This window comes from Azolla caroliniana, unplaced genomic scaffold (genome assembly GCF_043228905.1).
Source record: "Azolla caroliniana isolate FFs.n. ecotype wild unplaced genomic scaffold, voAzoCaro1.0.p SCAF_14, whole genome shotgun sequence".
NCBI classification, from domain to species: Eukaryota; Viridiplantae; Streptophyta; class Polypodiopsida; order Salviniales; family Salviniaceae; genus Azolla; species Azolla caroliniana.
The window spans coordinates 7649940-7662391 of record NW_028230449.1 but is presented as its reverse complement, the minus strand read 5'-3'; the positions used below and the strand labels follow the sequence as shown (position 1 = coordinate 7662391).

The following is a 12452-nucleotide window of genomic DNA, read 5'->3' as shown; positions in this document are numbered from 1 at the left end:
GCCCGAAGATGGACAAAGGCAAGGCGAAAATGGCGGAATACGTAGACGATCGCTTCGACGGCGATGAGTCGACTCACTCACTCGACAATGAGTTTGGTGGCTTCAATGTACCAATCGGCGCTAAGAAAGCCCTCATCTCTGCAAATGAAAAGCTCCGTTGCTCCACCCGTGAAAAGAATCCGGTCAACTGATTCGGCTACAATGACTACATGGCATATCACTATGCCTTTATGATGAAGGTAGCGACAATATGCGAGCCGGAAACATTTTCCGAAGCAGCCAAGGATCCGCGCTAGATAGAAGCCATGAACGAGGAGATGCAGGCACTACGCAAGAATGAGACGTGGGATCTTGTTCCCACCTCACCACACAAAAAGGCGATCAAATGCAAATGGATTTACAAAGTGAAGTACAACACCGACGGTTCCGTCACCCGCTACAAAGTGCGACTCGTAGTGAAATGCTACGCCCAAATGCACGGAGTTGACTACAAGGAGACCTTTGCCTCGGTGGCAAAGATGACGACGGTACGGACTGTAATTGTGCTTGCCGCGGCGAAAGGGTGGCACCTCCATCAAATGGACGTCAAGAACGCATTTCTACAAGGCGAATTAGAAGAGGAGGTGTACATGATACAACCACCCGGCTTCAACTCGAGCACCCATCCGAAAGTTGTATGCTGACTCAAGAAGCCACTGTACGGCCTCAATCAAGCACTGGGTGCTTGGCATTCGAAGATAACGCAATATCTTCATCAAATCGGCTTCCGTATGTCAAATCGGACAACTCCCTCTACATACGACGCGATTCCGCAAGTCCAATCGTCATCATCTTATATGTGGATGACCTAGTCATTGGAGGTGAGCATCTCGTCGAAATCAATAAGGTCAAATCCCTCCTTTCTGACAAGTTCGAGATGACAGACATGAAGGAGCTCCACTACTTCCTCAGCATTGAGGTAATTCGGTCTCCGGCCGGAATCATGATCTCTGAACGGCACTACATCCTCAACTTGTTATACAAGTTCGGTATGGTTGAGCGCAAATCCGCGGCAACCCCGCTCGATCGCAATCTCAAACTAGATGCGAACTCCGGCACCAAAGCGTGTGAACCGACTCAATATCGGCAACTCATCGGGAGTCTCATCTACCTCACGATCACTCGTCCTGATCTCAGTTATCTGGTCGGTCTCCTTAGTCAATTCATGCAAACACCGCGTGATACTCACTTGGATTGCGCTAAGCGAGTTCTTCGATACATGAGCAGCACAATGGATTACGACATCCTCTACAAGACTGCGATGCCAATATGACTCGAGGGGTACACCGACGCCGATTGGGCCGGCTACAAAGCCGATAGAAGATCAACCTCCGCATTTGTTTCCTCCCTCGGCAATGGAGCAATATCCTAGAGTAGCAAGAAGCAGCCTATCATCGCTCTTTCAAGTATAGAGGCGGAATACAGGGGTGCAACCGTAGCTGCATGTGAAGCCGTATGGCTAAAGAGGATTTTGAAGGATTTGGGCGTTCCCATCAAGGATCCAACTCCCCTTTACTTCGACAACATGAGCAGTATTTATTTGGCTCGGAACCCGGTGTTCCACACGCGGACAAAGCACATCGAAGTGCACTATCACTTCATCCGAGAGCGTGTTCTAGCTGGCGATGTCAACCTACAACACATTAGCACCAATCTTCAAACGGCCGACATCTTCACTAAAGCCTTAGGAGCCGACAAGCTATGGCAATTCATGACCGATCTAGGGTTGATGATCCCTAACCTACCAAGCTTGAGGGGGAGTACTGAAGACGCTACGCAATAACGCAAGGATTCCGCAAACCGCGCACACTACGCAATAATGCGTGGATTACGCAACCGCGCAAAGACGCGAAGAAAGACACAAGCTGAAGCACAGACTTCGCAACTACGCACAACGCAAGCTAGAGCACGGATCCCGCAACTCCGCATAAATGTGAGTCGACGTGAATCGACGTGCACTCCGGAACGCGAGTCGAAGCGGATTTCGGATACCGTCTTAAACCGACCTGACTTGAGCTTGAGGGGGTGTGTTGAGAATCAAGCTCAACTTGGTCTAGTGTGTGAACTCACCTTGAGAGTGAATAGACACTCCAACGGCAAGAGTCACCATTATGTCACCTCTTTGTATTCTAGGATTTAGTCTGAGTCATAGAATCATATTCTATGACACATAACTTATGAGCTTTCACATTCCCCATCCTCCATGAGTCTTGTAGTTAAGGAAGAGAGAGGGTGACTATATAAAGCACCCTCCTCCCACCTTGTATTGTCTTGAGTCTTTGTCCTTTGTTAATATACTCTTACCTTGCGTATTCTCTGTGTCTTATTCCTTGTCTCTCTCTCTCTCACACTCTCTCTCTCATACACACACATAACTCATATCTCTTCCGCTTCACAAGAATCCATATCCGATTCTTTACAATCCGTCACAATCTTTGCCATCATCTCCGCGAAGTCAAAGTCTTCATCCATCTCCGTCCTCCCTTGCCGCCTCTTCACGTCGGGTTCACCAAATTATGTCGCGATATTCCGCGAGTACGTGTAGGATCCAAGGCGGGACCGCAGGGGTCTTGGACTAGGGAGTAGAGGAGAAAGAATAAGACAAGAAATGGAAGCTTAGCTCAAGAGGAGAGGACAATGAATATGACATTAAGATTGAAGAAGAAGACGATGGATTCGACATACTCAACAAGTTTATTAAGACTTCACGAATGATTACAACAATGGATGCATAGACCGCACCAAATGGTATAACAAAACCCTAACCGGATAAGCAAGTAAAGAAGACGAAGAAGAAACCCTAGAAGAAAACCCTAAAAGAAACCCGAATAAAGACCCCGGACCTAAGTGGTATACCTCTCTTACTCAAAATAGGCAACCCCTTCAATGGTGCCCCTTCCTCTCCTTTTATTGCATAAGCAGAGAAAGCCGTTACAAAAAGGAGAGACTAAATATCCCCTTTATTCAATGGGGATATTTGCTTGGATTCTAGGAGGAGGGATTGATGGGCCTTAGCTCCCACTCCTCACACATACTACTATGCCCATTACTGACCTCGTACTCTACAAAGTGCACATCACATTTATGCCTCTACAAACTCCGTGGTGCACCTTTAGCACCTTAGATTATTACCCTTCCCATTACATTTTGTTTACTTATTCTTATTACACAAATTTACAAGTGCATGTGCAACGTTGTACATCCCCATTTAAATTGTCCCTCTTGGTTTTCTCACCGTAGCCGGAAATCTTCACGACAACGCTAACTCTAATTGTTGTACTCGTCATGTGAACTCATCATGTTGTTTTTTCCACGACCACTATTTGGAGATCCTCAAACAATCATTGATTGTCCATCTCAAGTGCCACAAATTTGGTCTTAAGGCTTTCCAATTCAGAGACAACAGTCATAAAATCTTGTTGACTAACAGTTGGCACAATTATATAGGGCTTAGGAAGTGGCTAAGGAAAGGGGAATTCTGGTTCAAACTATTAGAGTTGAGACAAGATAGCGAGAGAAAGAGCGAGAGAAAGAGTGATGGATGATAGAGATAGATGAGATAGCCATGGAGAGAGAGAGAGAGAGAGAGAAACTATGAAAGGAAATACATATTAAGATAAAGAAGTACACAAGAGAGCTTACATAGATAACTCAAGACTGGTGTTGAAATAGAATGTTTCAACAAGAGTGAGGGGGCTTGATTATATAGTGGCTCATGGAGCATTCTAGGGTTTTCCAGAATGTTCCAAAAAGTTCTAGAATATTCTAGATTCTTCTAATTACAATAGCTCATTAATGAATATTTAATATATACGTAGACATAGGATAGGTCATAGGTTCAAGCCTAGCTATCACATGGTGACCATCACGTCATGTTTAGTCATTATAATCATTGTAAAAAATTAACAATCACTAATGGTTCAATTTAGTTTAGTTCGGTTCAAGAGTCTCAAACTCAAATTGTTTAAAATAATTGAAACTTAAACCGAACCGAACCATGAAATTGCTTAAAACAAAATAGTTTAAATCGAACCGTTACGAAAAAATCAAGCTCAAACCAAACGGTTTCAATGACTTTTAAACCTTTAAATCGTTAAACTGTTAAAACCGCGGTTTAGGTTTTCAAGTTAAGTCAAAATTCAAAATTTCATGTTTTAATTTTAAAAATTTCAAAATTTTCAAAATTTCAAAATTTTCAAAATTTCAAAATTTAAAGGTTTTTCTTAAAATATCAAAATTAGGCTTAAAATGTTCAAAACAAATTTTATAAAATTATCAAATATCAATCCTTAACCGTCAAACCGTTAAACGGATAAAGGCTAGAACTGAAACAAAACGAAATTGAACCGTTTACAAAAACTTGAACCTGACTTGAATCAAGCAGTCCTTATGTGCATGTGTCTTAAACTAGATCTTCTATAACTACTCATATAATTACATCAAAGAAGTTTAAACCACTAAAATAATCCAGCCTTATGTTGTTTCAATACAAGGCCCAACATAATTGTAAGCCTCAAACTTTGGTTCAAAGAGATCTTTTATGGTTTCCCTAGTTAAAGATATGTCATCTGTTTGATGAATCTTTAAGAAGGATTTTGATATCTACACATTTATAGGAAGTCCATAATAGATAAGGCTTACAAATGAAAATGCACATGAAGAATTAAGGATCATTGCGATACAAGTATGTACATTTGGGATTGTTTTCGTTCCCAAAATTTTAGTTATGATAGTTTGGTCAATATTTATATTGCTGATCTCCCGATTCTAGCATTCTAAATACAAATTGGACATACATACATATGCAGCTGTATCACCTTGATCAAGTACAAGGGCATGCTCAAAGACCTGTTCACCAAGCTCCACATTTCCACACTTTCTACAAGCATTTAAGAGTGTATGCCAAACTTCAGAACTAGTACAATCAAATGGCATCCTCTTGACTAAGGACATTGCCACTTCTAACTGGCCAGCTCGGCCAAGAAGATCAATAATGCATCCATGGTGTTCAACACTTGGAACAAAACAGAAATCTTCACACATGACTTTGAAGTACATCAGAGCTTTACTCACTAATCCGGTGTGTGAACACACACTCAAAAGACACAGGAATGTGACAAGATTTGGGTTTTCTCCTTGTTTCGTCATTTTATCAACGATGGAGAATGTCCTTTCACTTTCCCCAACTAGCGCATAAGCCGTGGCCAATGTTGTCCATGAAACTATATCTCGATCACTAAGTTTTTCGAACACTTCCATCGCTTTAGCTGGCCAACCACATTTTGCATACATGTCTAGCAATGCATTTCCAACATCTATGTCTTTATCCACCAATCCTGCCTGGAAAATTTCTACACATATCTCCTCTCCTTTGTTCACGGCTCCTAAACTACTACATGCTTTCAAAATGTATATAAATGTAATGGCATCTCGAGGGATGCTCTCATGCTGCATTTTCTCAAAACAGGTAAGGGCTGCTTCTCCAAAACCATGTTCAGCATACCCTGCAATAAGTGATGTCCATGAAACAACATCATGAAATGCAAGCCCATCAAACACTTCTTGGGCTTTCTCCAGCATGCCATATTTAGCATACATATCGAGCAAACTGCTACCAAGAAGGCGGTCTCCTTCAAGCAAACCATTTTTTGCAATCTCCAAATGTAATTCTTTGCCCTTATCTATGGCACCTATGTTATTGCAAGATTTGACTATGGAAACATATGTGAAAGCATTTGGATGAAAGCCCTCAACTTGCATCCTGCTGAAACATTTGATTGCTTCCTCAGCATGGTCATGGTCAGCATAGCCTGAAATCAATGCATTCCATGATACTAGACTTTTGATTGAAAGGTTTTCAAGAGTACTTTCTGCTTCTGCAAAGTAGCTGCATTTACAATACATATCAATTAATGCATTCCCAACTTCATCTTTCTCTGCAAATCCTTTTTTCATAATTTCACTATGAATTTCCTGGCCTTTCTCTATAGAAACTAAACTGCCACAAGCTTTCAAGATGCATGTATAGGTGATAAGGTCTGTAAAGATGCCTTCTTGTTGCATCTGATGGAAAACAACCAAAGCTTCTTTACACCTCTGATGTTGAATGTACCCACCGATTAGCACATTCCATGTCACTACATCTCTAACTGGAAGTTCATTAAAAAAATCACTGGCTTTTGCAAGCATGCCACACTTCAAATACATATCAAGCAAAGCGTTGCCCAGTACTGCATCTTCTTCTTCTAGCAATCCTTGTCTCGCAATTTCTGCGTGTATTTCTTCACCCATATCTGTTGCTCCAATGCTGCCACAAGCTTTCAAACAACAGACAAATGTTAAAGCATCTGGAGAGATTCCTTCATATTGCATTTCACTAAAACAATTTAGTGCTTCTTCACAATACCCATGCTCAGCATATCCTGAAATAAGTATGGTCCACAAAACTACATCTCGATATAAAAGGCTATCAAAAACATTATGTGCTACAGTAAGTAAGCCACATTTGGCATACATGTCAATTAATGCATTCACAACAGATGGATGTCTTTCTAATAAGTATCCTTGTTTCACAATCATATCATGTATTTCTTGGCCTTTATCTGCAGCTCCTGTGAATCCACAAGCTGTCAAGCTGCAAGCATAGGTGATGGCATCAGGCGGGATTGCTTCATGCTGCATTTGGTCAAAGCAAGTGAGTGCTTCATCAGCATATCCAAATTTAACATACCCTGTTATCAGTGCATTCCAGGACACTAGGCCTCGGATTGAAAGACTATCCAATAGTTTCTTTGATATTGATAGATACCCAAATTTTGCATACATATCCACTAAGGAGCTGCAAACATGCATATTTCGATCAAATCCTTTGATAACAATTTCTGTGTGCAAATCCTGACCCTTACTCACCTCTCCCTTGCACCCACAAGCTTTCAAAGCACAAACAAACAAGATAGGATCTGAGGAGACTCCATCATCTTGCATATGATCAAAACAATTCAAAGCTTCATGCCCATTACCAGCTTCCACGTAACCTGAAATCAATGCAGTCCATGACACCACATCTCGAATTGGAAGCTTATCAAACACTTCCTGAGCTTTGATCAGGGAACCACATTTCGCATACATATCCACAAGTGCATTGCCAATTGTAACATTTGTTTCTAGAAATCCTTTTTCATCAATCTCTGCATGCAACACTTCGCCTCGATCTAGGGCTCCTATGCTACCACAAGCCTTCAAGCAGCAGAGAAGAGTAACACGGTCTGGTGCTATTCCCTCCACTCTCATCTCTTCAAAACAGTTCAGTGCATCCACACTATGCCCATGTTTGGCATATCCTGTAAGCAGCGCATTCCAGGAGATCCTATCCCGAATCAACAGATTATCAAACACAGATTGAGCTTTGGTAAGCACACCACATTGTGCATACATATGAACCAAGGCACTCCCAACCACTACATCCGTCTCTATCAATCCTTTCTTAGCAATCTGATCATGTATTCGACATCCACATTCCAAATCTGTGATCTGAGAGCATGCCTTGAGGGCAGCCACAAATGTGTGCTTGCTAGGGTATACAGAATCATCTTGCTGCATTTGTTCATAAAAAATGAGGGCTTCTTGAGGCTCCCCACATTTAACATATCCTAAGATTAGAGACATCCATGTGCATTCATTTCGACAATGAAGCCTATTGAATACTTTCTGGGCATAGCATATATTTCCAACGTCTGCAAATATAGAGACAAATAGATTTCCAGGCAATGGTTGAGATTCCAGCCCATTGCTCTGTAGATACATATAACATCGGATTATGAATTTGTTATCTTTCACCTTTTTACAGTCATGGAGTATGGAGATGAATCTCTCTACTGAAGGAAAATCAGAATCAAGTCTCCCTCTTTCCAACGAGGAAATTCTCTCTTCTAAAGAAACATATAATAGCTGGTTTGCTCCTTCTATTAAGCTTTCTTGGTGATAGAAGAACTGATCAGGTTTCGATGCCAGTTTTTGGGTCGTTTTAAGTCTGGAAAATGATGCCTTTCCGGTTATCTGCGCCCGAGGTTTACGAAACATTCATTAGATAAAAGAAGAGTTCTCTCTCTCTCTCTCTCTCTCTCTCTCTCTCTCTCCAAAAAGAGGAATTAGATAGAACCTCCTCATTCATTATCACTTATGCATCATTCACGTATTTATATATAATAAGATATATGTAAGGGTGAATTAACAAACTCTACTGCTCTTCTGAGGATGATGATGATGAATAGCATCGTCATCATTGGTCTGCAGAAGCAGGGATGATGAAGACACAGAGCCATCAAGAATGTCAGCTCCTCCGACTCCCACCATTGATTGCCTCTCATGGGCGGAGAGTCATTGATTGGTGGGAGAGGCAAAAGGTTCTGAGAACACACACAGACATATATATATATATATAGAGAGAGAGAGAGAGAACGTAGATCACACCTCTTCCAAAAACAAAACACTCCCTTTCCTTGGGAACTTTTTATCCACACCACACGTGTTCTCCTCTCATGCTTCTTCATGGCTCACTTCCCAAAGGGTAGGGTAGGGTAGGGTGGGTGGGTTCGGGCCCGGGGGCGTCAAGCAGCACTACAGGTTCCATTGCATTTCAATGCCAAATGTGAGGTCCCAACATCAGATGATGAGGGTAGAGTCTGAACCAAAAGCATGATTTTGCTTCTCAAGTGAAGGAAGGTGCATCCAATCAATCACTACAACTTCAATTGGAATCAAGGCCAATGGTCCAATGGTTGTCCTCTTCCCAACATCACATGAGACTTTAGTCTCCACCATTTTGTAGCCTACTCTTTGTAATCCATTTCACTCTTCAATATAATAATTCTCTTTCAATTATCTCTCTTTCTCTCTCTCAGTCTTGACAGTTTGAACCAATTTAGGTTTGGGATGGGCGGTAGATCCCTATTTATAAGTAATTGAGAACACTCTAGAATATTCTAGGTTATCCTAGAACGTAGAGTAATCTAGAAGATCTCTAGAGTATTCTAGCAGGTTCTAGTGGTATAGAACACTCTGGAATATTCTAGGTCATTCTAGAATGTAGAGTAATATAGAATATTCCTATGATATTAGATTTCATATTCTAAAAACTATACATATAAGAATATTAATACAATGGTTAAGGATTTGACATGTGTATAACAAGGTTGTGGGTTCAAATCCTTTTGAGTCATAATGTGAGTGTCATGATCCTTTCGATGCATGATGTGAGTGTTATCATGACACTCCGGGGATCTATTATCACATGTAGGAGAGAGGGATGCGGGGTTTGTGCTTTTTTCCCGGGTCTCCTCAATTGTTCTTTTCATCCAATCAATCTTCGGGTTATGGAGTTATCAACCATCTCTTTACAACAGTTGCGGGAGGAAGGGGGGAATGAGGCCATGTTTGTCTTCGCAATAGTAGCAACTCCATCATCCACTTCACGTGAAGCGGACATTAAACTACCAGAGAAATACAAGGAGTTTTCAAATGTCTTTGATAAGGTGAAGGCCAATACATTGCCGGAGCATCGGCCATACGACTGCCCTATTGACTTACAACAAGGGAAAGAACCTCCATGGGGCCCAATTTATAATCTCTCCCCTGTAGAGCTAGAGACTTTGCGAGAATATATTGATGAGAATCTGGCAAACGGATTAATTTGGCATTCTAGATCCCCTGCTGGTGCACCTATCTTCTTCATTAAGAAGAATAATGGGACTCTTCGGTTGGTCGTGGATTATCGAGGGCTAAACAAAGTGACTATCCGGAATAAATATGCTCTACCATTAATCCCGAATCTTTTGGAAAGTCTTAGTGGTGCAAAATATTTCACGAAGTTGGACCTTCGCGGAGTATATAATCTAGTTCGGATTCGCCCGGGGGATGAATGGAAGACAGCTTTCCGCACTCGCTATGGACATTTTTAGTATACAGTGATGCCATTCGGTCTCACGAATGCACCTGTTGTTTTCCAACATATGGCGAACGATATTTTTCAAGATTTTCTTGTTATCTTCACTATAGTTTACCTAGATGATATTATAATCTACTCGAAGACCCAAGAGGAGCATGACGAACATGTTCGTCAGGTACTGCGTCGACTCTGAGAATATGGTCTCTACGCAAAATTAGAAAAGTGTAGTTTCGGCCAGAATCAAGTGGAATTTTTGAGGTATGTTGTATCATCAGATGGTATTGCTATGGACCCCATGAAGGTACAAGCAATTTTAGAGTGGCAAACGCCCCTTTCAATGCGTGATGTGCAATGTTTTCTTGGGTTTTGTTGAGTGGCAAGCTCAACCAGAGCCAGATCGGCTGAAAAAGCCTGAGCCGGTAAGCGAAATGAATTGGTATGCCGGTGAGCAACCGAGCCGGTAAGCAATAAGGACCGGTGAGCTGGGGAGCCGGTATGCCGGATCCAATCCGTAACCGGAAGCCTGGTATAGGTTAGACTACTAGGCAGTTATAGTCTCGTAGTTAGTGTCAGATGCTCGTGTGAGCATTGAAGTACATCGTACTTCTAACAGTCCCGTGTGGACTTGTATAGATAGTGCTGATGAGTGCGTTGTAGATACAGAGCACAAAGTATTCATATAATTTTGAAGAATAGTGTGTCCTGCCCTCTCTCTATCTCTCTCTCTCTTTGTGTATTGTTCTTTCTAACGCTTCCGCAAGAAATCTTTTACATGGTATCAAAGCGCGTGGGTTGAGAACCTCTGCTGTAGACATCTACGCTTATGAAGGAAACCCTAACAGATCGAAAAACAGACACAAAAGGAGAAATGGACAGAGGTATGGCTACGTCACTCCCGGTGGAGAAGCTCGACAGAACCAACTACGCATCTTGGTCATACAAGATGCACCAGTACCTGCTTGGGCATGGCTACTGGAGTTATGTCGACGGAGTGAACGACTCAGCACCGGAGACGACACACAAGGACTTCCCAGTGTGGGAACAGGCGGCAAGCAGGGTGATGTACTACTTCACGTCCAGTGTCGGTGACCAGCTGCTCAGCCATATCCGTGACGCGAAGACACCGAAGGATGCTTGGGGAAACTTGAAAAAGGTCTTCGCCGCAAGCACCACTGCCCGGAAGCTGCAACTCAGACAGGAGTTGAGCAATGTTAGACAGAAGAACATGTCGGTGGCAGATTACATAGACCAGATCAAAGGGATCTGTGACTCACTTGCCTCTATTAACTTCACCGTAGAGGAAGACGAGATGGTGTAGGTCTGTCTTGGAGGCCTGGCGTCAAAGTTCGGAGCTTTCCGGATTGCGGTTTGTACAAGGGAGAATACGCCCTCATTTTTCGACTTACAGTCGATGCTCCTTGTAGAGGAGAACCACGCTGGTGCATCTACCGGTGCATCCCCAGACAACCGGATGTTGTACACGGGAGCGGATCGGTCCCACGGGCGTGGTGGACGAGGCAGGTCAGCACGCAATGGAGGCGGCCGCAAGAGCAAGAACGAAGGCACAGTGAGCGTGCCAACAGTTCCGGGACTTCCACAAGCAGGGGGAGTCAAGGTGGTGCCAGAGGCCGACAAGAAAAATCCGCTACGGAATGCTGGTACTATGGCAAAAAGGGCCACAGGGAAAGCGAGTGTTGGAGAAAGTGTGCCGATTCGGACAAATCCGGATCCGGCAAGACTGGTAAGGAAGGCCGGCAAAGCTCGCACTACGCAAACAGATCGGGAGGATCCAAGAACGGTAAGGGGCCAGCCTTGGTGATGAAGCACAAGGCAAACTCAATGAAGAAGACCACTTCCAAATCGGAGGAAGTGTGGTACGTTGACTCCGGCGCATCAAACCACATGACGAGCCACGAGGAGTGGTTCTCCTTTTTGGAGAAGCCGGATCAACCGGGAGTTGTCGAAACCGGAGACGACACTCCCTACCCGATCATGCACGTCGGAGAAGTTCCTTTGAGCCACGTCGAACAGAGGGGGAAGCTGATGAATGTATTACATGTTCCGACGATCACGAAGAACCTGGTGTCGGTCGGACAGATCGTCGACCAGGGGATGCAGGTGCGGTTTACGCACCTCGGGTGCTTCATTGAGGTTGAGGGCGAAGTTATTGCGCAAGGGCGCAGAGATGGGAGGATGTTTATTCTCAACACCAATGATGTCGGCAAAGCACTGTTCGCCAAAGGACAGAAGGTCGAGTTGGATATCGACCTGTGGCACAAGCGGATCGGCCACGTCAACTACCGGAGGCTTCAAGACCTGCAAACGGAACAAGTCGTTTTCGGTTTGCCGAAGTTTAGCGGCCGGAGAGCCCAAATTTGTGAAGCCTGCCAACTCGGGAAGAAACACTGGCTTCCATTCCCCACCGAAAGAAATCGAAGCCGTAACAAGCTCGATCTTATCCATTCGGATG

General features: G+C 43.3%; 1 protein-coding gene across 2 annotated transcripts; it reads right to left on the bottom strand.

The window, feature by feature from the left end:
• Positions 1 to 4695: 4695 nt before the first annotated feature.
• Positions 4696 to 8414, bottom strand: LOC147855379 (pentatricopeptide repeat-containing protein At2g39620-like). Of its 2 annotated transcripts, none has more exons than XM_087330779.1 (2): positions 8275 to 8414; positions 4696 to 8094 (listed from the first exon to the last, which is right to left on the bottom strand). In XM_087330779.1, exons 1-2 carry the CDS (start codon positions 8389 to 8391, stop codon positions 4807 to 4809), a joined length of 3405 nt encoding a protein of 1134 aa, XP_087186905.1. In that variant the 5' UTR covers positions 8392 to 8414; the 3' UTR covers positions 4696 to 4806. The 2 variants fall into 2 exon arrangements, with proteins under 2 accessions (XP_087186905.1, XP_087186906.1); XM_087330780.1 differs by lacking the exon at positions 8275 to 8414 and having other exon boundaries at positions 4696 to 7772; positions 7876 to 8001.
• Between the last annotated feature and the right edge of the window lie 4038 nt (positions 8415 to 12452).

What these genes read in the sequence shown, in the direction of transcription:
- LOC147855379 (XM_087330779.1), bottom strand. Translation starts at nt 8,391, where the DNA reads ATGGTGGGAGTCGGAGGAGCTGACATTCTTGATGGCTCTGTGTCTTCA. An exon ending in ATCCTCAGAAGAGCAGTAGA is followed by an intron (nt 8,095 to 8,274) that starts GTTTGTTAATTC and finishes CCTCGGGCGCAG; the next exon opens with ATAACCGGAAAGGCATCATT.